Source organism: Carcharhinus amblyrhynchos, chromosome 12 (genome assembly GCF_965287045.1).
Source record: "Carcharhinus amblyrhynchos chromosome 12, sCarAmb.v2.hapA, whole genome shotgun sequence".
NCBI lineage: Eukaryota > Metazoa > Chordata > Chondrichthyes > Carcharhiniformes > Carcharhinidae > Carcharhinus > Carcharhinus amblyrhynchos.
The window spans coordinates 60,674,160-60,700,936 of NC_137335.1; the positions used below are offsets into that span (position 1 = coordinate 60,674,160).

At 44.5% G+C, this 26,777-nt stretch overlaps 1 protein-coding gene across 1 annotated transcript; it reads left to right on the forward strand.

The window, feature by feature from the left end:
• The first annotated feature begins 1,179 nt into the window (after nucleotides 1-1,179).
• Nucleotides 1,180-25,697, forward strand: LOC145350611 (uncharacterized). Its single transcript, XM_080199817.1, has 4 exons — nucleotides 1,180-1,264; nucleotides 2,860-2,964; nucleotides 25,169-25,260; nucleotides 25,572-25,697. The coding sequence occupies exons 1-4, from the start codon at nucleotides 1,261-1,263 to the stop codon at nucleotides 25,686-25,688; spliced, it is 318 nt and encodes a 105-aa protein (XP_080055943.1). The 5' UTR covers nucleotides 1,180-1,260; the 3' UTR covers nucleotides 25,689-25,697.
• The last annotated feature ends 1,080 nt before the right edge of the window (nucleotides 25,698-26,777 follow it).

Consider the following 26,777-nt stretch of genomic DNA (forward strand, 5'->3'; position numbering starts at 1 on the left):
TCAGTGCTATAGGGTGGGATTTTTTCACCATTCCCACTGGCAGGATCTTCTGGTCCCACCAGAGGCAACCCCCTACCCCACCCCCACAGCAGATTCCCCAGTGGCAGGATGGGTGTGTCATGCAAAACACCTTAGACATTGAGCTAAACCTTACCAAAAAAATGGCAGGGTATTGTTTCCAGCAAGAAAACCAGCATGTGGCCAGTTTTCTCTCCAGATCTTGAAATACTCTTTCAAAAAACTCAAGGGGGCATGTTTCATACCATCATTCCAGGAGGGGAGGGAGGAGAGGGCGTGGCCTCACCACGCCAGCAAAATCCGACCGGACAGACATGGGGGTGTCATCTTTGTGGGTGCCCTGATCATAATTTGAGTAAATCTCCCATCCAGCTCAGAATTGAGGTCTCAGGGGCTCCCGCTCCCATCTCCTATTGGCGTTGGCCTTCTCTATCACCCTCCCTGATCATCAATGCCTCCCCCCATCCCCACCCTCACACCCCCACAGTCTGAGTCGGTACACACCGCCACCACCTCCCCACCTCAAAAGGTCATCGCTGGCATCCCCAGCTCGTCCATCCATCCCATCCACCACACATCTGAATGAATCCCCTCTGTATGAGGCTTCCACTGGGGATTGCCCCTGTATTGTACCAATTTGGGCAAAGGGGGAGTGCCAGGGGACATTGCCAGTCCACCGTCTGGTCATGACTTTCTGCCCTTGGTTGGGGGGGGGCGGATTATAATTACCATTGTTATAAACTGCGCCAACGTAACGGGTGTGAACTTGATGACGGCATGGGCAAGGGGTGGGGAAGATGCAAAGTTGCAAACATGCTGACGGGAACTGCAAGTTCTGTGTCCTGAGCCCCCGCTGGCGTTCGGGGGACTGGGAAAATCCCACAATAATGAGCCACCTCCACTACTCGGAAACACGTTTGATGAGGTTGGGGTGGGGCTGGGGGTGGGGGGGGTGGGGGGTGGTGTGGGTAGGGGGGGCTGGTAAAATCCCATCCATAGACTGTGGCTTGTTGCTTGAAAACGGGAAGACTCGTTACTTTGAGTTACACATCTGACTCTCCTGTTTTGATCATTTTTTTGTTGTACTGTTATGATACCCTTCACAAATTTCCTTTTATTTTAAAGGCACTGTTTGTCTGCATAATTGGCAATGTGAGGACGGAGGAATCTGAGCTCTTTCAAGAGAAAAGGGAACTGGGAGAATGAGTGAGTGTGCACATATAACCCTGTGAGTCACACACTATGGGTGAGTATTTATGTTTGGCTGCATAAGCAGCTGCCTGTAGCTTTTTACTTACCACCTCCAGAAACCATAATTAAAATCTTTATCCTTGCATGAACTTGGACAACAACCGTGATGCTCTGAATTTCTTTTGAGGATTACCTTTTTTGTCAAGAAAACGGCTGTAGCTATTTTTACCCACCTTCTAGATGTTGAAAATAGATCTTGGAGTGGCCCACACCTACAGCTCTGCCCACAGTGATTGTGCTGGCAGACTGCAGAATATTTTCCATACTGCATTTCTGATGAGTGAATAACTGTCCAGGAGCATTATACCATCAATATGAATGAGTCTATTTAACAACAAGCATAAACATTTTGAGTCGAGCAGCAGTTCTCAAAATTAAAGACTGGGAGGACTGGAATGTTTGAATTATTGGAATAGGCTGGGACATTTTTCCCTGGAGCGTAGGAAGATGTGGGGTGACCTTATAGAGGTTTAATTTAAAGTTTATTTATTAGTGTCACAGGTAAGCTTACTTTAACATTGCAGTGAAGTTTATTGTGAAAATCCCCTAGTCGTCACACTCGGGTGCCTGTTCAGGTACACTGAAGGAGAATTTAGCATGGCCAATGCACCTAACCAGCAGGTTCTTTGGGCTGTGGAGGGACACCGGATCACCCGGACAAAACCCATGAAGACATGGAGAGAATATGCAGATTCCTCACAGAATGTGACCCAAGACAGGAATTGAACTCGGGTCCCTGGCGCTGTGAGGTAACAGTGCTAACCACTGTGCCAATAAAATCACGAGGGGCATTGACAAGATGATTGGCCAAGAACTTTTCCCCAGCATAAGGGAGTCCAAAAATAGAGAGCATTGGTTTAAAGTGAGAGGGAAAAAATTTAAAAGGGAGCTGAGGGGCAACTTGTTCACACAGAGAGTGGTTTGTATATGGAATGAGCTGCCAGACAAGATGGTAGAGGCAGGCACAATTAGAATATTTAAAAGACATTTGGACAGGTACATGGATAAGAAAGATTTAGAGGGATTTGAGCCAAATGCAAGCAAATGGGACTAGCTCAGTTTAGGAAACTAGGTCAGCATGGGTGAGTTGGGCTGAAGGGCCTGTTTCAGTGCTGTACATCTCTCTGACTCTGACTCTAGAGAAGCTGCTAAAAAGTTACCAATGATCAAATGGAAAGGCCAACCTTTGCTTGAAGCTCAAACTGAAAGGAGCTGACCCAGAAGCAGTGCAGGGCGAGGCCAATATTTGCACAAAGAACTGGAAGTCAGCGTGTCAGATTATTTTCAAACTTATTTGTCTTTGTACTCAATCCAAAAAAGAGGTGACATATCATGCTGAATTATTCAACTGGATTTACATGACACTGCAAAGTTGTCTATTTTCAATATTTCAGTATTTTCAAATAAGATGGATTAGAATTTTAAAAACATAAGATTAAAGGAGAACCAGACCTTGTGATTAGAAATGTTTGATTTTATTCATTCACGAACATGGTACTTTAATCACTTTAAAATGCATTATCTTTATTTTGTCCCCTGTACATAATTTAACATGGAATTAAATGTTTTAATTTATTTTTCATGGTTTAGACTCTGCCTGCCCAGTACGCATGCCACAGGCCGATTGGTTGAGGAGATGTTGGCCTCTTTGCAGAGATCCCGGATCCCCTATCGAGGGCGCCTCATATGGTGACAGTGAGTGGGATTTTATGGCCTCGCCCATCCCGAAACCGCCTTAGGTCAACGAACCTTCCCATTGTCTGCCCCTCACCCGCTCCGATTCGCATGACAGGCGAGGCGATAGAAGTGATTGAGTTGCCAAACAAAACCCTCTGGGCAGCTATGAATGCAATGAACAGTGAACTCCATGCGATAGCCACCAATTATTAAGGAATGACAAAAAAAGGAGTTACGTTGGAAATGAGCACACAGCGTCTTTGGGACACACAATAATGTTTGAGTGATTAAATTAGCAGGTGCTAAAGACTCTGATCACTCCAGCAATTGACTGAATTAACAGCTTGAAACTTGGCACAGGTTCGATTCCCGGCCTGGGTCACTGACTGTGCGAAATCCTCACATTCTCCCCATGACTGTGTGGGTTTCCTCCTGGTGCTCCAGTTTCCTCACACAGTCTGAAAGACGTGCTGGTTAGGTGCGTTGGCCATGCTAAATTCTCCCTCAGTGTACCCGAATAGGTGCTGGAGTGTGGCGACGAGGGAATTTTCACAGTAACTTCATTGCGATGTTAATGTAAGCCTGCTTGTGACACTACTAAATAAATTAAAACTCGACTAAAACTGAAGTCATCATGTTCTGGCATCATGAACATCCCCAATGTTAAATACTCCGCTATTACTGGCTGCGTCTTCACCTTCCCAGGCTGCTAAGCTCCCGAGGTCCCTCCTTACAGCTCTCTGCCCCTCTATCTCACTTTCCTCCTTAAAAACATTCTTTTACACTAAGTTTTTTTGACTGTCTGATCCAATATTTCCTTATTTCAGCTTATTGTCATACTTTCGTTTCTATTATACCTGTGAAGTATTTGGGGCAGTTTTCTACAGAAAAGGCTCCATACAAAGATAAGTTGTTGTTGTTGCTATGCACACATACCGGGAACATTCTGAGGATAGGAGCCTTTCTCCTTTCTAAATCCAGGGTGACTGTCTGGGATCAGCTAACTCAACACAGACAAGGGATTGTACCCACCAAGGACATTTTTTCAATTAAACTACTAGCCCTTTAAATGGCAGCCATCCTGAAATCCAAACAAGGCAGTTGAAGTGACTTCTCTGAAACTGCAGTAATGCCATGTGTAAACCTCAACTGCCTCTGGTTAATTATCTGTGAAAATAAGAAACAAAAGTGTCTGTGGTTATGGATGATTACAGGTGATTATGGTTATTTAATTATGGGATTAAGGTGGAAACTCAGCAGTAAAGATGATTCTTCACTCCGATGCACATTTTTTTCATATTTACAACTAGGAGAACTACCAGACAAGTGCATACAAATAAAGTTTAAAGTTAAAGTTCATTTATAAGTGTCGCAAGTAGGCTGACATCAACACTGCAATGAAATTATTGTGAAAATCCCCCAGTTGCCACACTCCAGCACCTGTTCTGGTACACTGAGGGAGAATTTAGCATTGCCAAATGCGCCTAATCAGTACATCTTTTGGACCGTGGGAGGAAACTGGAGCACCCGGAGGAAATGCTCGCAGCAACAGAGAGAACATTCAGACTCTGCATAGACAAGTGATCTAAGCCTGGAATCGAACCTGGATCCCTGGCGCCGTGAGGCAGCAGTGCTAACCGCTGTAAATGCTGCAAAAATCACTGACGTGTATTATGCAGGCAGATTTTCCAGGCTTGTCGTATGAACTTCAGCAACAAGAGGTTCAAAAATGAAAGCTGTTCTGTTAATGATCTGAAACTGATAGACTTTGTGGTTCATGAAGGGTACCAAGGCTGATTAAGATTTGTTTTCCATTGGGACTAAAATACGTTATCAAAGACTCATTAGGTTGTTTTGTAAAGCCACTCCTCCCTGACCTTCAGATCAATGGCTTCACTGCCATTGCGAAGGGGAGGAAGGTGTAAGGGGAATACGTCCAATTTCAGTTAGTTCCCCAGAATTGTCTCCTGAAAACATAGATTAATAATCCTTTATATTACCTTGTTTAAATATCTTTGATAATAGTCAGCTCAAGAAGGCTGGCATTTTGTACCTGTTTCCCTTCGCATTGCTCCAATAACACCGCAAAGTGTGTTCATAGCAATTCCATTAATTGCAGTGGGAGCACCCCTTGCTAGCAGGCTAATTCTGAATTCTTTCATCTCAAACACTGCATTGCTTGAGTACCCAGTGGCTGCAGATATTCTCCAGTATACAACATCTAACATACAAATGTGCCCATGTACACAAAGAGAAATGTTTTCACCCAGCACAACAGAAAGGGCGGCAAGGTATTGCCAGCCAGAGAACCAGGCTGATACTCTGGAACGTGGATTAAAATCCTGCCAGTAGTGCAATTTAAGTCCAATTAATACATCTGAAATTGAAATCTACTATCAGTAATAATGTCAGTCATAAAATTATCACCATATAGTCATAAATAATAATCAGTCATAAAATTATCACCATAAAACTAAAGTTCCCAATGGTAGGAGTCCAGAACTAGGGATCATAGTTTGAGAGTAAGAGGTAACCCTTTTAGAACTGAGTTGAGGAGAAATTTCTTCACTCAGGGAGTGGTGAATGTGTGGAATTGACTACCACAGAAAGTAGTTGAGGTCAAAACACTATGTGATTTCAAGAAGAAATTAGATATAGCTCTTGGGGTTAAAGGGATCAAGAGATATGGGGGAATCAGGATGTTGAATTTGATGATCAGCCATAATCGTAGTGAATGGCAGATCAGACTCAATGGGCCAAATGGCCTTCTTCTGCTTTTATTTTATATGTTTCTGACTTCAATTTTTCCATCTGGTTCACAAGGAGATCTGCCATCCTTACTTGGTCTCGCCTACATGTGACTCCAGATTCACAGTAACGTGCCCTCTGAAATGGCCAATCAATCCATTCACTTCAAGGGCAATTTGGGCTGGTTAACAAATGAAAAGTAATGTAAAGTTTATTTATTAGTCACAAGTAAGGCTTACATTAACACTGCAATGAAGTTACTGTGATATTCCCCTAGCCGCCACACTCTGGTGCCTGTTTGGGTCAATGTATCTAACGAGCACATCTTTCAGACTATGGGGGGAAACCGGAGCACCCGATGGAAACCCACACAGACACGGGGAGAATGTGCAAACTCCACACAGAGAGTGACCCAAGCGGGGAACCAAACCTAGGTCCCTGGTGCTGTTTGTCAGCAGTGCTAACTACTGTGCCATCATGCTGTCAAGAAATAATGGAAAAAGGTTTATGAGCATTTGCAATACGACTGTTGATGTCACAGCAGTCACAGCATTTAAGAGGGAATTTGACAAATCATTAAGGGAAAAGATGCAAGCGTAAAATGGAAAACAAGGGAATGAAATGAGAATAGGTAGGCAAGTCAGAAGACCTGTTTTTCTGTTGGTAAATATATTGACAAGAAGAATCTGGGCTGGAATTTTGCCATTGAGGTGAGAAGCTCAAGCAGGGAAATTTCCTGACTCAGTAGATGTTTCTCAATATAAATGACCATTATTTTTTGCTCCGGGGAGGTAGGCCTGGGATTGACTTGGGCCTACTGACCAAGGAAACAGTTCAGGAAGTGTGATTGTTAAGGTGGGCTGGTTAGAAGGCCCTCCTTCATTTTATGGGACATCACCCTTCATTATATTAAAAGCAATGAGATCCTCTAATCCTCAGTCCTCACACCCTCTCACACTCCCCATGCTCCCTCCATTCCCCGACCATGGCCCGCTGCATCCTCCATGCTCACTCACCCAGTATACACTCTAAAATCAATGAGCCACATGCTAAGTCTTGAAATCACTTACAAAAACACATTCAAAAATCTCCATTGAAAAATAACTGCCATTCTTACAGCCCTATAAAAGCGTGAATCATACTGAGCCATTAATCTCTACTGATGTCCTTCAGGGAAAGAAATCTGCTGTACTTACCCGGTCTGGCCTACATGGGGCTCCAGAATGTCAACAATGTGGCTGACTCTCAACTGCCCTCTGAAATGGCCTAGGAAGACAGTCAGTTCAAGAGCAATTAGGGATGGCCAGTAAATGCTGGCCTGCTAGAGACACCCTTGTCCAACAAATGAACAAAATAAAAATTATGGTATCAATGAAAGAAGCTTCAGCTCTCTTCACATTTGTCCAGATAAACACTGACATTGTAAGAAGCAGTGCAAAGAATGAATAATTTATTTTAACCTAATTGATTATTTGAACTTCTCCGACTTGAAATCCAGCTGAAATCCAGCTGGTCAGAGCAATATTACACTGGGGGCAGCCTCACTTATTTAAGAGTGAATCTCCTGCCACTCAGGGACAGGAAGCCCTGCCCTAGAGAGCTGTCAGACATTCAGATTGGTCAGATGCTCTGCAGTCTCAGCAGTACCAGGTCGTACCGATCATTACTGGGGCTATAGATAGTTCCAAAGAAGAAGTAAAGATGGATACTGGGCTTTTATAATTCCATGGATTTTGGGGTGGGCATGGCTGTGAGACCCCGGTGATGAGGGGTTTGTATTAAAGAGATCAGTGGAGAAACCATCCTGAGGAGGTGACCCCAATTGCACAGAAACCCTGCCCAAATGGATGTCGCACCCTCACCTTCTCCCAAGAAGTAGGTGGTGGGCTGGCCATGTATCTTATTTTAAATGCCCCCCTACCTTCTGATACACTAGCAAGGGGCTGTAAAATTCACCCCATGTAGTTTGAAATCTGTGTATATAACGAAGGTAAAATTTAACACCAGTTGGAGCACAAAATAAGAATGACAAATCAGCCACCTATTAAACATCATACTTAATTATTTTTCCCATTGGTTTTCATTTGAATTTCACCCCAATGTGTCCGTATGCATAGATGTGTTTACATGTGTGTAAGAATATATGCAAGTTTTTGGGCGTATTTGTACATACGTTTGTGACATGGCATGAAGCCATAAGGGCAATTAAGTAATTAAGACAAGTAAAACATTTGGAACAACTTACCACTGAGAATCATTGAATCCCTACAGTGCAGAAAAGGCCATTTGGCCCATCAGGTCTGCGCCAACTCAGAATATTGTACCCAGGCCCTTTCCCCTGCCCTATCCTCACACATTTCCCAGGGCTAATCCATCTACCCTACACATCTTGGGATATTAAGGAGCAATTTAGCATGGCCTTTGCATCCAATCTGCACATCTTTCACATTGTGAAAGGAAACTGCTGCACCCGGAGGAAACTCACACAAACACAGGAAGAACGTGCAAACCCCATGCAGACTGTCACTCAAGGCCAGAACAACTGGAGTTGTGGGGCAGCGGTGCTAACCACTGTCCCCCTGTGCTGTCCCTACTTTCAGCCAATTTTCAAAAAGAGTCATGGGTGGAAGAGGGAACTCACAATGTTAAAATGGCGGCACGGGCTCGTTGGGCCGAAGGGCCTGTTTCTCGTGCTGTGTTGTTCTTTGTTCTTCGTTCTATATGTAAGAGCAAGTTTCAAATTTTGTAGCACTTCTCACATGGAGGATAATGTCGCAAAGCACTCTAATACAACGAGATAAAAGATGAGAAGCGATGCGCAAATGGAGAAAGTTATTGAATATGCTTAAGAACGTTTCGAGACTTGACTGCTATCTAATTACAGTACTCATTACAGTATTCATTCCCCTGCTTATTACGACACACCAAATATGTCCAGCTGATGTTGAAATTGAAAGGATTGATTCAGTACTCTAAACATTTAAAGATGTTATGCAAATGTATCAATTTAAATGACATATTATTCATTTTAAATTATATATGATGAATTATACAGATTCAAAACTCTCAACCCACAACTATTTAGAAGTCGGACTGTCAGCACTGAACCAAGCCTGGTGCTATTTTGCAGGAATTTGCTGAAAAGGCAATGGTGTCAGAATGACCTGTGCCTGTTGCTATTATTTGAAAATTAGTCTGCAATGTGTGGTAAGGAAGAGATGTGCTTGAGTTGCGAGTTGTCACAAGAGAGATGCAAATGATTTGCACCACAATGGTGCAAAATGAAAATGGCCACTCGCCCAGAATATTCTGTGAGTTTCACCGAGTTTTTTTCATATTCATGTACAGGATGTGGGCATCGCTTCTAGACCAGCATTTATTGTCCATCCCTAATTTAGGCTGATTGATTGGGTAACAAATTGTCCCTATATTGGACCTCCCTGATCCTCGCACATTAGGCGTAGACTAAAATCATGAATAGGTCACTGAGACAATGGGACGGCGGCGCGGGCTCGTTGGGCCGAAGGGCCTGTTTCCCGTGCTGTGTTGTTCTTTGTTCTTTGTTCTAATTGCCCTTCAGGTGGTTATCTGCCTTCTTGAACCACCGTAGTCTCTGAAGCGTAGGTATGGCCGCAGTGTGGTGAGGGAGGGAATTCCAGGAGTTTGACCAGCGACAGTGAAGGAATGGTGATACGTATGTCCAAGTCAGGGTGGTGAGTGGCTTGGAGGAGAATTTCCAATGGTGATGTACCCAGTTATCTGCTACTCTTGTTGTTGTAGATGGAAGTTGTTGTAGGTTCGGAGAGTGTTGCCTAAGGAGTCTTGGTCTGTCCCTGCTGTGCATCTTGGAGATGGTACATACTGCTACTACAGTTCATCGAGGATGGAGGGGTTGAATGCTTGTGGGAGGGGTAGCAACAAGTGGACGGCTGTGACCAGGATGGTGTCAAGTTTCTCGAGAGTTGTTGGACCTACGCTGATCCAGACAAGTGGAGAGCACTCCATCACTCCTGATTAGTGTCTTGTAGATGATGAACAGGCTTTGGGGAATCAGAAGATGAGTCATTTACCACAGGATTCCTGGCCTCTGACCTGCTCTTGTAGCCACAGTATTTATGTGGCTAGTTTAGTTCAGTTTCTGGTCAATGGTAACCCCCAGCGTGTTGATAGTTGCTTAAACTCATCACACAAATTTAAGTCTAGTAATTCATTCCAGCAGTCTTCTATCTAGTGGGACAATGGTTTGTGCTGTGGTGGTCAAATCTGTATTAAGTGTTGTCTGGTGTGGCTCAGAAGCAGCACTTTAGCATGGCAACCTCTGCCAGAGCAAAGGAAGACAGTGGGCTGAGAAGGTGGATAATGTGCTGCCCCTTGTATCTGCTGGGCCTTCAACTAAGCTCTCCATTTCTGCTTGCCTTGGCTAATGCCCCTCCAAACAGTCATCTTCCAAAGGTCATGGCTGTCAATGGCTGTGTCCCTGTTGTATGAGACATTGAATCAAGGCCACATCTACATCCATCAATGGATGGATATAAAAGATCCTATGGAACTATAATTAATACTACAGTATTAATTTTAACAATATGATAAATGGTTGCCACTCAACCTCTCTGTGTGTGAAAGCATGATGTCTCATTCCTTCAGCTAGTGAACTATTGTTTCAGAGTTTTAAAAAGTGGCTTTTTTCCCACTCAACTCTCCATTCTGTCTCCTCTCTCTTTTTATTTCTCTGACTGTACCTGATTTGACATTCAGATTGCCCACTCTAATTTATCCTGGCTCACAGTTCTTTCAGTCAACCTTTCAAACCTTATATCTGATGGATTAAGGAGATACACTGTTGGTCCCACTCACTCTTCTAGGTCCCAGATGCACTGTTGCCCTGATCGCACTATTATCAGCTCACCAATTTATAGGAGAAATCAACTTGAGCTCAAGGATACAGGGAATTTCCTAACTAATAACCAGTAAAACCCAACTCCGTTATCATTCATGTTTCAGGAGGTTTATAATGAGAAACACCATCCTAGCATTTTAATTAAATTTAATTATTAGTGTCACAAGTAGGCTTACATTAACATGCAATGAAGTTACTGTGAAAATCCCCTAGTCGCCACATCCGGCACCTGTTCAGGAACATCGATGAGGAATTTAGCATGGCCAATTAGCCACCATGGTCAATGGGATTTCCTACTCTACGCGCTCCTTGCTGTCGGGAAACTAGCGGCAGAGCTTCACCGTTGGCAGACCAGAAGATCCTGCTGGTGAAAACAACTGTAAAATCCCAGCCCAAATCTTCCAGCTCTGACTTCATTAATTATGCACCCAGATGTTTTACACTGTATGCCTGGCAGGGCAGGGCTGGATGGCACGTAGTCTGCCATTGATTCTGGTTGCCATATTGAAAAGGTGCCCAACATCAGTGACCCACTATTGGGTCATGGGCGGCATCGTGACACAGTGGTTAGCACTGCTACCTCACAGCGCCAGGGACCCAGGTTCAATTCCCGGTTTGGGTTGCTGTTTGCGGGGGTTTGAACATTCTCCCCTTGTCTGCGCGGGTTTCCTCCAGGTGCCCTGGTTTCGTCCTACAGTCCAAAGATGTGCAGGTTAGGTGGATTGGCCATGCTAAATTACCCCTTAGTGTCAAGGGGACTAGCTGGGGAAAATGCATAGGGTTGTGGTGTTATGGGGATTGGGGCTGAGTGAGATTGTAGTCAGTGCAGGCTCAATGGGTTGAATGGCCTCCTTCCAAACTGTAGGATTCTATGATCCTAAAGTGGGTATTCTGAGAACGAAGATGGATCCCCAGGAACAAGCTGAGTCTGGGAGAGGGACCTCCTCCAGGACAGCAAATCTGGAAGGTCCATGTGCAGATGTACCCCTGACCCACTGCTGTGGTGTTCCAGGTTCAGTGTTTCCATCAGCCTCCACCCTGAAAACCAAAGACAGTCCCAGGCATTGTTCGGATGCGCCCTGACATCTGCATGCCACCTTGTTCCAAATGTGTTCCATGTTAGCAGAGTTTCCCAATCACATCACGGAGAATCAGGCTTGGGGCGGGTGGGAGGAGGCAGGTCCAAGCCTTCACCCTATTAATGAGGCTCACGCTGGCCTCTGGTGGGCTTTCCCCCACCCGTCATGGTGGGCACCACCGGTAGTTGTAAATTCGTGCCTGCCTGAAACCGGTTTCTGGGCTTCCCGCCACTTTCTTCCCTCCCACATCTGCCATCCAAACTGTTGGCAGAGGCTGGGGGAGAATTTCATCTGGCATTGCTGCAATTTCTCGTGAATAACTCACAAACATGTCTCTAATTTGGTTTAAAACAGGCCGTCTCTCTCCACAAAATGGCGGATATGGAAAAGGGTAGGAAAATAGTCTTTGGCAATGTGGTAACAGAGTCTGATTTTGAGCTGAGGTAGTGTACAGAGGAAGCTTTACCTGGACGTATGTTACCGCTGGGTTCACAGAATGGGGAAGTGTTCCTTTCATCAGCACAAGCATAGTTCCACTTTGTAAAATCAACATTTACCAAAACAAAACAAGCGACACTGAACAGTTCAAATAAGACTGAAAACAAGTTAGATATAAAATAATGTTTGCGTAAGTTAATTTTGTGACCTCTTTACAACTCCTCCAATTCTGGCCTCTTGCACATCCCAGATTTCAATCAGTCCACCATGCCTTCAGCTGTTTTGCATCTAAGTTCTGCAATTCCCTCCCCAACCCTCTATCTACCTCTTTCTCCTCCTTTAAGGTGCTTCCTGCAACCTACTCATTTATGTGGTTCGTCTATTATGTGGTTCAATGACAAACTTTGCTTGACAACCTGTAAAATGCTTCAAGGTCTCTCATTACGTTAAATATGTTACATAAATGTAAGTTGTTGTGTGACACAACCATGGCACACATCGGCAGAACAAAAAGAGCAACTTTTCCACTGTCAAGCCTCACTGCATATTACGAAGTTGGGCTTCTGCAATGCTCTATTTTCCAACCATGGAAGGTAAATCTTCAGTATGCAAATTTCTAATATCTGGTGCTATCCAATGCTATCTGTTACTCCCCGATTGTACACGCTGGGTACAGATAAAATGGGCCCTGCAGACTCAGACACAGGTACAGTTACTGCCATTCGTCAAAGAGAATGTAAACCTCAGAAGAAAGTGGTGTTTCTTTCCCCTAATTCTTCCAATAAGAGGGTGGGCATTTCTGTTGGTTGAGAGAGGAATTTGGTCCGTGTTGATTAAGCATTTGCACGACAGAATTCTACAACAAAAATGCTCTTCAGAATAAGACAAAAAAGGCACGACGAGAAATTGGGTCCACATGTTACTGGGGTTAAATTGAGCCTCAGATAACGAGATACAGTGAAAGAAAAGTGAAAACTTGATTAGGACAGGATAAAATTGTGGCTGAAAGCAGCCTGTGACCTTTATTCTTCTGTTGAACTGGCTGGGCGTGTATGAAAAGGGACTTCCACATTTGCAAGATTAACTAATTTGTCTCAGTTGCATTTTGTCCAGAGTTTCCACTTCCTACAACTATACGAATAAACAGTATTTTCACGATGCCCTGACAGGAAGTGCTCTATCGTGGTCAGTGGACAGATGTGTTTTGTCCCATACAGTAAACCTGTCTTTTTCATGCCACGTGGTGGGCAAAGTGCCTCCTTTGCTCCATTTGCGATTCACGTTTTCAAACATTGAAAGGCCTCGCAAGTTGGATGGGAACAATATTGAAGGAGTGTCTGATGGCACATTCCAGCTCCCAAGTATGGTACTGCAGCGCAGCAGAATTGGGGCTGTGATTCCTCTGGGACCAGAACTATACACTACCCTCCCCCAAGGCACATTCTGAGATGGCTAGGAGGGAGGGGGGGCGTAAAATGACACACGGGATTTCCTTTGGGATCCCACCTGCCCCTGCCCAGGTGCAATTTCACAGTGGGGGCGAGCAGGGGCTCAAGTGGGGATACCCTGCCTCAATTTTTAAGGAGGTGGGCATGGCTCAGAGTAGGGGGATAAATTGAAAAATGAATGCCCCTCCATCTGGGGCAGGAAGTGGGGAAGAGGGTCACCTCAATCCCCTTTAGATTTGGGGCCCCATCTGCTCCAGGGAGCTCCAGCCTTCTCCTCCCTCCTCCCCGCACCACCCTGGGCTATCCCACAACACTAAGATCACATCCCTCTCAACCCACCCTCCCCTCCTCCCTGGGCACCCCCCATCTCCCTGCCCCCCAAGACCTCTAGGATTTCCCTCAAGTGGGGTCCCCTGGACTGAGGCTGAGACACTGTGCTGCAGTACCGCTTCTGGCCAGAGGAGCATTGTTGCTGGATGATCTGAAGAGCTGTTGGCCAATCAGATTGTGAAGCCAATAAATTATGAATTTTAAGTCAACTTCTGGCAGGGAAGTTCCTACAAACGGATAGAACAGGAAAATATTGCGGATGCTGGAAATCTGAAATAAACGTAGAAAGTGTTGGAAATACTCAGCAGGCTGAGCTAAAAGGATCTGAACCCATCTCACAGATACTTATTCCATCACCAATGTCCAATTATTATCTTTCGGCACATCTGCCCTCCATAAAACAGCAGCAACATAAATTGTCAAGCATTGTGTTTATTGCTTACTCCCAGGCAAGGATGTAATGATTTTATTACACATCATTACGTTTTAGGAGTTATCTTCCCTCATACTTTTGTTATTTTTAACCTTCTTTGAATTCTCCATAATGATACGGCCACTCCTGAAGGCAAATCAACAACCTCCCCCTGGGCCTTAATGTCTTCCAGTATAGATTCTCACCCCTCCTATACACACACACACACACCCCTTACCACCCCATGATACACACACACACACACACACACACACACACACACCCCTTACCACCCCATGATACACACACACACACACACACACACACACACACACGTACACCTTACCGCCCCACAATACACACACACACACACACACATCCCTTACCACCCCATGATACACACACACACACACACACACACACGTACACCTTACCGCCCCACAATATACACACACACACACACACACATCCCTTACCACCCCATGATACACACACACACACACACGTACACCTTACCACCCCACAATATATACACACACACACACAACTTACCACCCCATGATATATACACACACACACACACACATATACACCTTACCGCCCCACAATACACACACACACACACACACATCCCTTACCACCCCATGATACACACACACACACACACACACACACACACACACGTACACCTTACCGCCCCACAATATACACACACACACACACACACACACACACATCCCTTACCACCCCATGATACACACACACACACACACGTACACCTTACCACCCCACAATATATACACACACACACACAACTTACCACCCCATGATATATACACACACACACACACACACACGTACACCTTACCACCCCACAATATACACACACACACACATCCCTTACCACCCCATGATACACACACACACACACACACGTACACCTTACCACCCCACAATATATACACACACACACACACACACACACAACTTACCACCCCATGATATACACACACACACACATATACACCTTACCACCCCACAATATATACACACACACACACACACAACTTACCACCCCATGATATACACACACACACACACACATATACACCTTACCACCCCATGATATACACACACACACACGCACACACACATATACACCTTACCACCCCACAATATATACACACACACCTTACCACCCCACAATATACACACACACACACCTCTTACCACCCCATGATACACACACGCACGTGCACACACAAACACACACATACACACACACACAACTTACCACCCCATCATACACACACGCGCACACACACACCTTACCACCCCATGATACATACACATAAAAAAACACACACACATCTTACCATCCCATGATGCACACACACATACAGACACGCACACGCACACACACACACGTACACACACCTTACCACCCCATGACACACACACACACTTACCACACCATGATATACACACACACACACTCACACTCACCTTACCACCTCGTGACATAGGGCTGGACATATCTTTTTGGTCTCTATGCCATCGTTGGCATTTTCTTTGCTGTTGAAGCCATCTGCATCATGAACATGCTCCCTTGGCTACCCAATATACTATTGTAGCATTAGTATGGTTTAGTTTTAAATGATTGGTTGAATGTCTCCATAGCAATTAAACACTCGACAATAGCAGAATCTCTCATTTTCCTGATGACGTGAATTATCAGCACTTGAACGTTCCATTACCGGGTCAACCTGGTAAGATTGCTGTTAATATTACCGAAAATCCAGAGCATGGAGTGAGAAACAGCAACATTTCCAACACACCCCCCCATACCCATGAGCTCAATTTTCAGGCAATTGTAGCTGCTGGTAAAACTTCTGACTTTAAATTAGAAAAGCCCAGACTAAAATGATGAACGTTCTTTATTTTTAATGAACTTTTTTAGTATCGGCGACAAGATCAAGAGTATAGGCTCTAGAATTTTGCATAAAGTATTTGAATCGGGTTAGTTTTGTGTTTCTTTTCAGTTTCAGTGCTATCTCCAAACTTCCATACCCGCCGCAGGCAGTTCGATGACAGAATGCTTCTTTGTAGCATTAAAATCTTCAGCGGTTCAGAAATCTGATGAACGGTTATGTAGATATTCTTGAATTTGCTGTTTCATGGCAATGACCTGCCTCGATTGATATTATTATCCGGTGGTTTGTGGCTATCACAGTCTCAATCATGAGCTGCTGCATATACACTAGGGCAACCTTTGCTACCTGCGTAATTCTAGAATGAAGCACAGGGCAAAAAATTGGGGTCAGAACACTGGAGCCATGTCTCTGACCCAGATTGCCGAGCTGAAGAGGAAAATAGTCATCTGAACCTTGATGAGCGTAATGGGGTCAAAAAGTAAAACAGTCGAAGAACCAAGTTTCAGTCCTTTAATTTTCCTGACCCAGGAGGCTGCAGGCGGCACAGTGGTTAGCACTGCTGCCTCACAGTGCCAGGGACCCCGGTTCAATTCCTGGCTTGAGTCACTATCTGTGTGGAGTTTGTACGTTCTCCCTGCAAGTTTGCTCCAGTTTTCTTCCACAGTCCAAAGATGTGCATGTTAGGTGGATTGGCCATTATAAATTGTCCATTAGTGTCAGGGAGATTAATAGGGTAAATATATGGGTGTCATAAGGATACGGCCAGGTGGGATCGTTGTCAGTGCAGACTCAATGGGCCAAATGGCCTCTTTGTGTACTGTAGGGATTCTATGACTGTACAATATGGATGAGGTGTGATGCTGTTGTGAATGTTCAAAGCTGCAACAATCACAAACACTTTATCAATCAGCCGAAATGTACACAACATAAGGTTGCATCCAATCTTGGTCAACAGCAGAAGTAAATAAATTATTTATATTGACACCCAGAGAGACTATGTGGCACCGTCATTTCAGTTCACTATCAAAAATCATAGAAATCTTACTATTTAAGTAATAGAAGTCAGCAGTGCAGCTTTAAACCACCACGCCAGTAAGGGGTGTCTCGTGATATGGAAAGGAAATCGAAGGCTCCCTCCAGTGTTGGGCTGGTTCTGTGCTTATTCTCCTGCATTACGGTAGCAACACACTCCTGCCTGTTGGGTTCACCCCGGAATCCCAGGTCCACACCCTGGTAAGTGACAGGAAAATGGAGACAGGATCCATGCCCATTCCATTAATCAGCAAGCCTTTCATAATTCTGCCAATGGCAGTAGATAAATTTTGCTGCCAGTGGCAGTGAACTGACAAGTAATGCACTGACAATGTTGGGTTTGCTGACCAGAGCAACTTTTCTCTTTCACAAAATAGACAAAACGATTAAAGTCCATACATATCTGTAATTTAAGTTACAAAATGCATCACGGCATTCCATTTCAGGATTGCTCCTTCCCCGATCACCCAGAAAAGCCATCCAATCACCAACCCTTCCTCACTTGATCCCACTGTGGTTGACAATGTTGAAGTAACCCACCAATCATCTGATGCAGGGACCCAATGCATTGTCTGATGACCTGGCTACCTGCTCACTGGCACAACTATTCAGTTATCCCATGCCCAAATAGCCAATTACCATCCCAACCCACCTTTGAGCGGGTCTTAGACCCCTATACCCAGACCAACAATTCAACCACCTGCCATTGGGGACTATTTGAGTTCAATAAACCCCCTTCTCCCACTGAGCAGCAGTTTGGCCTTCCTCACTCCCAGCGACCAGAACCTGATGCTCCTCAAAGTGGAATCATTTCATTCTCGCCTGTGCTTTCATTGACACATCACCCTCCACCTCCAGGTCGATGATCTGGCATCTTCAGAGGAACTGCTACATGACATTACAGCTAGCCCAATGCAAGGTGTCAATATCAGTCCGAAAGACATACTGGTTAGGTGCATTGGCCATGCTAAATTCTCCCTCAGTGTACCCAAGCAGGCGCCAGAGTGTGGGGGCTAGGAGATTTTCACAGTAACTTCATTGCAGTGTTAATGTAAGCCTACTTGTGACACTGGTAAATAATAATAAAGTTAAAAGTAATGTATTTATTAGTGTCATTAATATTGCAATGAATTTACTGTGAAAATCGCCTAGTTGCCACACTCTGGCACCAGTTTGGGTACACTGAGGGAGAATTTAGCATGGCTAATGCAACTAACTAGCACGTTTTTTGGACTATGGAAGGAAACCAGAGCACCCAGAGGAAACCCGCACAGACATGAGGAGAATATGCAGACTCCCCACAGACAGTGACCCAAGCCGGGTCCCTGACACCTTGAGGCAGCAGTGCTAACTACCATGCCATCCCTTCTTCTAATAATAGGGGGAGAAAAAAATAAGGTGAACAGCCTTCTCCCTTTGCTCAACCAGCTCACCCCAGATATGCTATCATCACCCCTTCTTCCTCACTCACCAGTACAGGGAAAGCTAACTGGTGAATGGAAATATTACTGACGAGGGTTAATTGTCACCGGCTTGGATACAACCCACTGGCTGTCAGAGGTGAAAGTGGAATTTGACTATTGAAAGTCTGTAGCATTCAATCCTGCTTCTAGGGCCTGTGGATTCAGGTATTTGAGGTGCCTTTCTAAAGTGATATGTTGCTGCACACGCATCACACTCACGTGGTACCACTAAGGATGATCACAAAGCAGCTGAAACTGATGGCAGTCCAAAGTCACCCTCAGTATTAATATCTGAGGATTCTACGGAAATCAACATTGCTTTAGAGTCTATGGTATCAGCATGTCTAACCCTCTCCTGTTTAGGTCACAGTCTCCAGATCAGGCCAATTATCCAACATGGATGCTTGGACTACATGACTCCCGGCCTTGAGGCAGCTGCCTTCTGAGAAATTTGAGGGTGGCACCTCTAGGGATCTGCAGGGCCATGTTCATGCCATCCATTTTGCCCTCTTGTGATCAGTGAACACTCAGATCCAGAATACAGTACAACTAGTATGGCTAGACCCTGCTTTCTCTGTGGCAATTTCCCTCCTCTTGACAGCTCATGTGACTTTTCCAACAATGTTGAAAATGGGGGGAATAAAATGTTCTTTGGCTGACAGTCAAGCATTACCCAATTGGGTAATAAATCTTTTTGCTTTCTGATTAGTGTAGGGAAGGCAGTGTAACTATCACAAGGATGGATGTGTTGGCCAACTAATGGTTGGAATGTGGGAGCAAGTCATGTGGTAAAACCTCCAGGAATACTTTTGACCACAGTTGGCAACCCTATCAATAAACAATGCCATCACCTCAATCACTGAGTCTCGATCAGCAGCTTTGTTCTCCCAACAGAAGACTATTTTTTTCTCACACTGCTGAACTTAAAGTTCTCCTAAATACTTTGTGAATAAATACACCTCAGGGCGTAATAGCTTGCCATGAGACCAGAGCGTTCCAGGTCCAGTTCCTGGTCGGTTGAGTCTTGAACTAGTTTATCTCATAGTGCAAAAGCAAGACTCGCCAGTTGACCTCAGTGTCTGGTTTGTGAAAGGAGAAACAACCTGGATTTCTGTTTAGAATCTTACAGTGCAGAAGGAGGTCATTCAGCCCATCGAGTCTGCACTGACCACAACCCCACCCAGGCCCCATCCCCGTAACCCCATGTATTTACCCTAGCTAGTCCCCCGATACTAGGGGGCAATTTAGCATGACCAATTCACCTAACCTGCACATCTTTGGACTGTGGGAGGAAACTGGAGCGCCCAGAGGAAACCCATGCAGACACAGGGAGAATGTGCAAACTCCACACAGACAGTGACCCAAACTGGGAATCAAACCTGGGTCCCTGGCACAGTGAGACACTCTACTGTGCCACTGTGCCATCCTTAGGATTGCCATTCAGTGATTACTGTTGAAAAATACCCATATAAGAGTAGAGTGGCCATGTTTCTGACACCACTCATGGTCAGATAGTATCTTGCCTTTCAGAGTCCAGACACGCATAAGGAATGGCCATGTGAGTGAAGAACTAGCTGATGAACTCTTGACAGCTGTAACCCAGTGAGAACCAACTCTTGAAGGAGAGAGCTGGAAAAAAATAAGCTTTAAAGAAACTCAAAATAACCCCTCAAATGTGCAGTAAAACAAAGCTCACAGCAGAGGTTCAGAAGCAAGAACATACTCAATAAGTCACAATGAATTAATAAGGGGGCTAAATTTCCTGAATTCTCTACATAGCTGGTCATCTTGCAAAGAAGTTGACCACCAGTCCATTTCAGAACTCACCCATTTCTTTCCACTAGAATCAATAGAATGAAAATCCAGTGGATTCTGGTGGATGGTCCACCTCACCACATACCATTCAAGCAGTGACAGGTGTTTTTAGTTCTATAACATTGGATGGAATTTTTGCACTCTCCTTGCCCCCCTCATATCACCCTGCCAACCCCCCTCCCCCCACCAAACCCCCTCCCCACCGCCTGCCCCCTACACCTCACCGCAGCAGTTTTGTGGCAGCAGGGGTGGGATGGCCCGCCATTGGTGGTGTTGGGATATTCTGATCCCACCCTGGTGGTCAATGGACTTTCCCATTGTTCGCACCCTCTGCCTCCAGGGAACCCATGGCCAGGGGTCGCCATCAGCAAGATTAGAAGATCCCACCAGCAGGAATGGCCAGGGAATCCCATCCATTGAGTGCATTCTGTTGGATTGGAAGAGAAGGAAACAAAATAGTGACAGCAAAGCTACACATGTGTCTGTGCAACCTTCCTGCACATGCAATTTGGCTGCCTTCCTCCCTACAATTGCATTTGGAAAGTACTTCATTGACAGTGTTAGTTTGGGACATGAAAAGTATATGAAGGCAGATCTTTTCATTTGTACCTCAAATGGAATTGCAAAGCAATGGTTTCCAATGCAATCCCCACCTGTGTGTTTGTGCAGAATTGAGGGCGCTTTCTTCAACAAAACTAAACTTTCCGAGTTCAGCTTCACCCAAAGTGTGGTTTTTTTAATGGTGTTCTACTTATCCCCATCTCCTCTGCATTCTATTACAATAACATTACATTTGCACCTTGCGTTGCACAATTTAGCTTATTTGGTGACACTGCAACGTTAGCTCTGTAATGTCTGTGTCACGCTCCACTACATCAGATTTGTGAGACAAACAACATTTCCCTCATACATCCTGTGCACCTAACAAAAAAAACTTCAATATCAATCCTTTATCATACATTTTCCATACAAAATCACATTTTATTTTGTCAACCAGCCACATGATTGTGGAGAAGAGAATGTGAACCAAATGAAAGATGGTTGTTGTTGAAACAGGACAACTTACGTTCAAAGTAATTCTGCACTCAGGAACAATAAGATCAACTTCAGATTGCACAACAGACCATATGTTTCCTATTTAAATATTAATCTTGGAATTCAAATTATTTCTAAGTGTTCATGTTGCAGTTTCTCACTCTAATTCAGATTCAAATGTTGAACCATAAGAAGTCTCAAAGCAAAGTCCAACAGGTTTATTTAGAATCACGAGCTTTCAGAGCACTGCTCCTTCGTCAAGTGAGTGGCTCACCACTCGCCTGATAAAGGAGCAGCACTCCAAAAGCTAGTGCTGCCAAATAAACCTGTTGGACTTTAACCCGGTGTTGTGAGACTTCTTACTGTGTCCACCCCAGTCCAACGCTGGCATCCCCACATCAATGTTTAAACCTACATCAAAATGTGATAAGATCACAGATTTGGGCTGAAAATTTCCCATCCTGCCCGCAGGGGGAATTGTACCGGGCGGGACAGAAAATTTAGAGGATCATTTAAATGTCTGTTGAGCTCGGGCAAGGATTTCCGGCCTTGGGAGTGTAGAGCTGGAAAATCCTGCCCTTGGTGTGAAGGACAATTCAATAAGTTCATTTGGGGGAAGGGGAAATCTGCCATCCTTACCCGGTCTGGCCTACATGTGACTCCAGAGCCACAGCAATGTCTTTGACTTTTAATGCCCTTTGAAGCCACTCATTTCAAGGACAATTCAGGGATGGGCAATAAATTCCGGCCCAGCCCGTGACGCCCACATCCCATGAATGAATTTTAAAAAAGTTACATTGCTTAAACTTCATGGCCGGAATTTTAACGTCCCCCCGCCCCCGCACTCGCCACGGGAACCAGAAAGGGCGAAGGGTGGACCATGGAAAGGCCCACTGACCTCGGGCAGGATTTTGTGGTTTCGGGACAAGTGAGGCCTAAAAATCCTGCTCGATATATCAGGACATCAAGTGCAAATAACCTCATTTACCATTGACACCTGTGCAATCCAAGAATGAAACAGATTCTGTTGTGAGCTTCCCCCACCAAAACACTAATCTTTCAGATGTGGACTTTTTAAAAATTTCAAATTCCTGTATTTAGTAACCCTTATTTCTAAAATCTAATAAAGTGTCACTCAGCATTCTTGCTGTGCACCTACACAAAACTCTTGCGGTTCTGCAAGCTGCTTCAGGTGAGTGTAAAGAAATGATAAGGTGGAATATTATGATCAAACCTCACTGATTGCACTGCTCTCAGTTTCAAATGGAACATTTCCTTTCACGGGTTTTATCGCTGCATCCTCACAAGAGGTGTCTGATGGAACATTGAGCCGCAAGTCAACCAGGGCGGTACCCACCAACCCTACAGCCAATACTTTCAGCACACAACCTGCGTCACCCACCAACCTCGAGCCTCAACCTCTAGAAAAAAAAAGACTGCCTGCTTTCCCACCGATGCATATCGTCAGCTGTTTCTTATCACACCGAGCAAACCTTGTTGTGGGTCGAACGTGCACAGAGTAAGCTGAAGGCGCGCCTGATACAATCGAATGAGCTGAAAAATGCAAAATCTTCCAAAACATCGGAAGAGTGCTCATGAGGGGAAATATGTTCGTAATGGCACAGGCTCAGATTAAACAGAAAGAAAATGGCTCGAATGATTTGCTTAACTGGTTCGCCTTGAGGGGAAAACAGCTCAAAACCTGAATTATTTACCAGAATGAGCAGTATAATCAGTCATGGGCAATAGCCTTGCATTTTGAGACTCATATCATAAGTTATGATCATAGTTATAATGAAGAACCCGATCATTGCTAGTGTTAGAGTATGCATTTTCTCTTGTCTCACATTTAATATACCCTGTATGTACTGGGTAGTTTCCCTAATTTGAAAGTAAAAGTAGACAATTAATTTCATTCCAAGACAAGGAGGACACAGCATGTGCGGGCTTGCTAACTGAGCAGGAGCTGTATCTTCCTGTTTCTTCTTGTTACATCTCGCCTTCTCTTCTGGAACGGTTGATTCCTTCAACGTGGGAAGCCACCCTGTGGTTCTGGCTGACAGAGAAACTCTCCTACTCTCACTACCTGCCATTGGTGCACTGCAAGGATTTACAGTTTGATAATCAACCTGCTTAGCCACGTCACAAATGTACCAACAAGTCCTGGGGTAGGATTCAAACCATGTGCTTCTGCCCCAGAGGTAAGGGCGCTGCCCATTGCACCATAACTGCCCCTCCCGTCACTCCGTCTACCACCTTAAACACTCACTCCCTCCACCACCAATGCACAGTGGCAGCAGTGTGTTCCATCTGCAAGAAACACTGCAATAACTCATCAAGATTCCTCCCAAACCCATGACTCTAAGACCTTGACAGACAAGGACAGCAGATACATTAGAACAGCACCACCTACAAGTTCCTCTCCAAGCCATTCACCATCCAGGCTTGGAATTATATCACTGTATCTTCACTGTCACTGGGTCAAAATCCTGGAACTCCCTCCCTAACAGCACTGAGGGAGTGCTTACACCACATGGACTGCAGTGGTTCAGGAAGACAGCTCACCACCATCTTCTGAAGGGCAATGAGGGGTGGACAATGAACAGTGGCCTTACCGGCGATACCCACATCCTGTGAAAGAATTATTAAAAATCTTGCTACACGGCACAGAATCCTGGGTCTGTTATAAACACGACATCATGGTTCTGGAATGTTCCACCAAAGGCAGCTGAGGCCCATCATGAGAATCAATGCAGAATAAAACCGTTAACAATGAGGCCCTCTATTGTGCTGGGCCCAGCAGCATGGAGACCACCCTCCAGAAAATTCCATCCAGATGGGGCGGCCATGTCTCCAGTATGGATGTCTGCAGGATTCCCAGGCAGATCTTCTATTGGCATCTGCAGGGCAAAAAATATTGAGGTCATCGGTACAATAGGAGGACACCCAAAAAAGGGGCCTTACAACTTCTGCATTGCAGAAGAAAACACTGCAGCTGGCTAGCTCATTTGGAAAGATATACTAAAATCCAGTTCTTTATGTTTCGAGGGCTAAACATAACTGACACGCATAGAGGAAGTTTCCCTCTTTGGACTTCCCTCTCGTTGGACTTTAACCTGGTGTTGTAAGACTTCTTCCTGTGTTTACGCCCAGAGGAAGGCCAGAGGTGATGCAGCTGTTGAGGTTCCCCCCAGCACTGTTAACACTACGAACAGCCAGTTCTGTGAATATCCAGGTTGATCCTGCCCCAGGCTCTTCAGTCATAAAAGAACCTTCAGGAGATGATGAAATCACTTACAGCTTGGTCATACTTGAATAGTGAGGAATCTAACAGTAACGATACTGAGGTTGATTTGCCAATTACACCACATTCTACAAGTTTATTGATACCTTCCTCTGATCATGTGCCATCTGCATGTCTTGAAATTATACTTTGAATGTGCAGGTTCAAATCATCTTCGTCAATGGTGGTGCATTGTGGAGCACTATTTTGCATCATTCGTCAATCCAACTAATTACCTTTAATTCTCATGCCCTGTTTTCTGTTTTGCAGTCAGATTGCTAACCATCCTATTTCTTCTTCTTTGGCAGGCTCAGGGATGACTTGCTTTGACTCCAGGGAAATGGATTCTGCGGTGGCTGAATACTCCAATCCTGGAGACACAGACTCTGCCACAGGTTTGGTAGGTGGTGTTTGATGAGATGGAGGGATGGGATGTTCTGGATTCTGTAACTCTCTTTCCACTGTTTACACTTGGCCTCTGCGTGTTCAACTCAGTGACACTTCAGATGACCTTTGCAGATGCTTCTTCTCCTACTGCTTGTCCCCTGACATTATATATTCTGAAATTAATGATGAGTATACTATGTGGTACTTTATCAAAAACCTTATTCACCCTCTCTGTTTTTCAGGGAATTCAATAAGGTTGCTCACACGCAGCCTTCCCTTTTGAAATCTGTTCTGACGATACTTGATTATATTTTAAATTTCTAGGTGCTGTTACTATCTTTGAAGATGGAATATTCCCATCCCGCCTGGCACATGAATCATAGCAGGCGGAACATGCAAAGATCCGTTGACCTTGAGAAGAATTTTCAGATCTTGGAGTGAGCACAGCCAGAAAATCCCACCCCACAGATTTCATTATCTTTCCCCGCAACGACATTCAACTAATTGTGTGTAAGGGTATCTCTGCTATTTCTTCTCTGACTTGATTCATATTCGTCCAGATTGCTGCCACTGGATGTAAAGTGACAGAAATAGTTCAAACGTTGACACTTTGAAAAGAATTACACTTTTCACACACAAATCCTCTTTGTTCATGCTGCACTTTTGTCATTAGGGATTGAACTAAGTGTGATCCTTTTCCACCGATTGTCATTTTGCAGTTCTTTCTACAACCCATTGGCCCCGCGGGCTGTACTTTATTAAACTTTGCAAACTAGTTAGCATTGGAATCATTCTCATTCCAATTGATTAATTTGAAGCTAAATTAGCCCCATTTTAACCTTCAGGCAGTTACATTATCAACTGACTAACAATTAAAGGGATTTTTTTTTCAGACAATTGAAGCCAAAGTATCTGTCAGTTAGACTACTCAAACTTTGTAAAGCAGTAAGATTGACAGAATGATCAGCAAGAACTGTATATAAATGATGGGAGTTGTATTCCAGTCTCCAGGAAGTAGAACTACTTGCTTCAAATGGGACACCATAAACTTTTTAAAAAATCTGCTTATGTAGTCTGAATCCAGATGGCTTGGAAAATATTAGCTCTTCCACAGAAAAGTTAGGAGCATGTATCAGTTTTGAGTGTGCAGCACTAGGCTGGGAAGTTTTAGCCTGTGCATTGTGGTCTGTCTGTCAAAGCCATGACTGTTTGGACAAACAACATTATGCATAAACGTATATATTCCACTGTGAAAGCCGGAATGAGTTTAGGTTATCATGGGAAACATAGCTGGGAAGATGAATGAGGAAGCAATCAATCATACATGAAATATGCCATTTTCTTTCCCACCGAGTGGGACAAAATTATTTTGAACTGTTGACTAATCTTTGTTCCTTTTAGTGATGGGAAATCCGTCCAGATTGTTATGTTTTGCCTGAGGCCTCCTCTCTCACTCCTTTTTAATTATTGCTAAAGAACCCACTGATGCCTGCCATGAAGCTTGGGTCATCTTCCTCCTTCTGTCTTGGA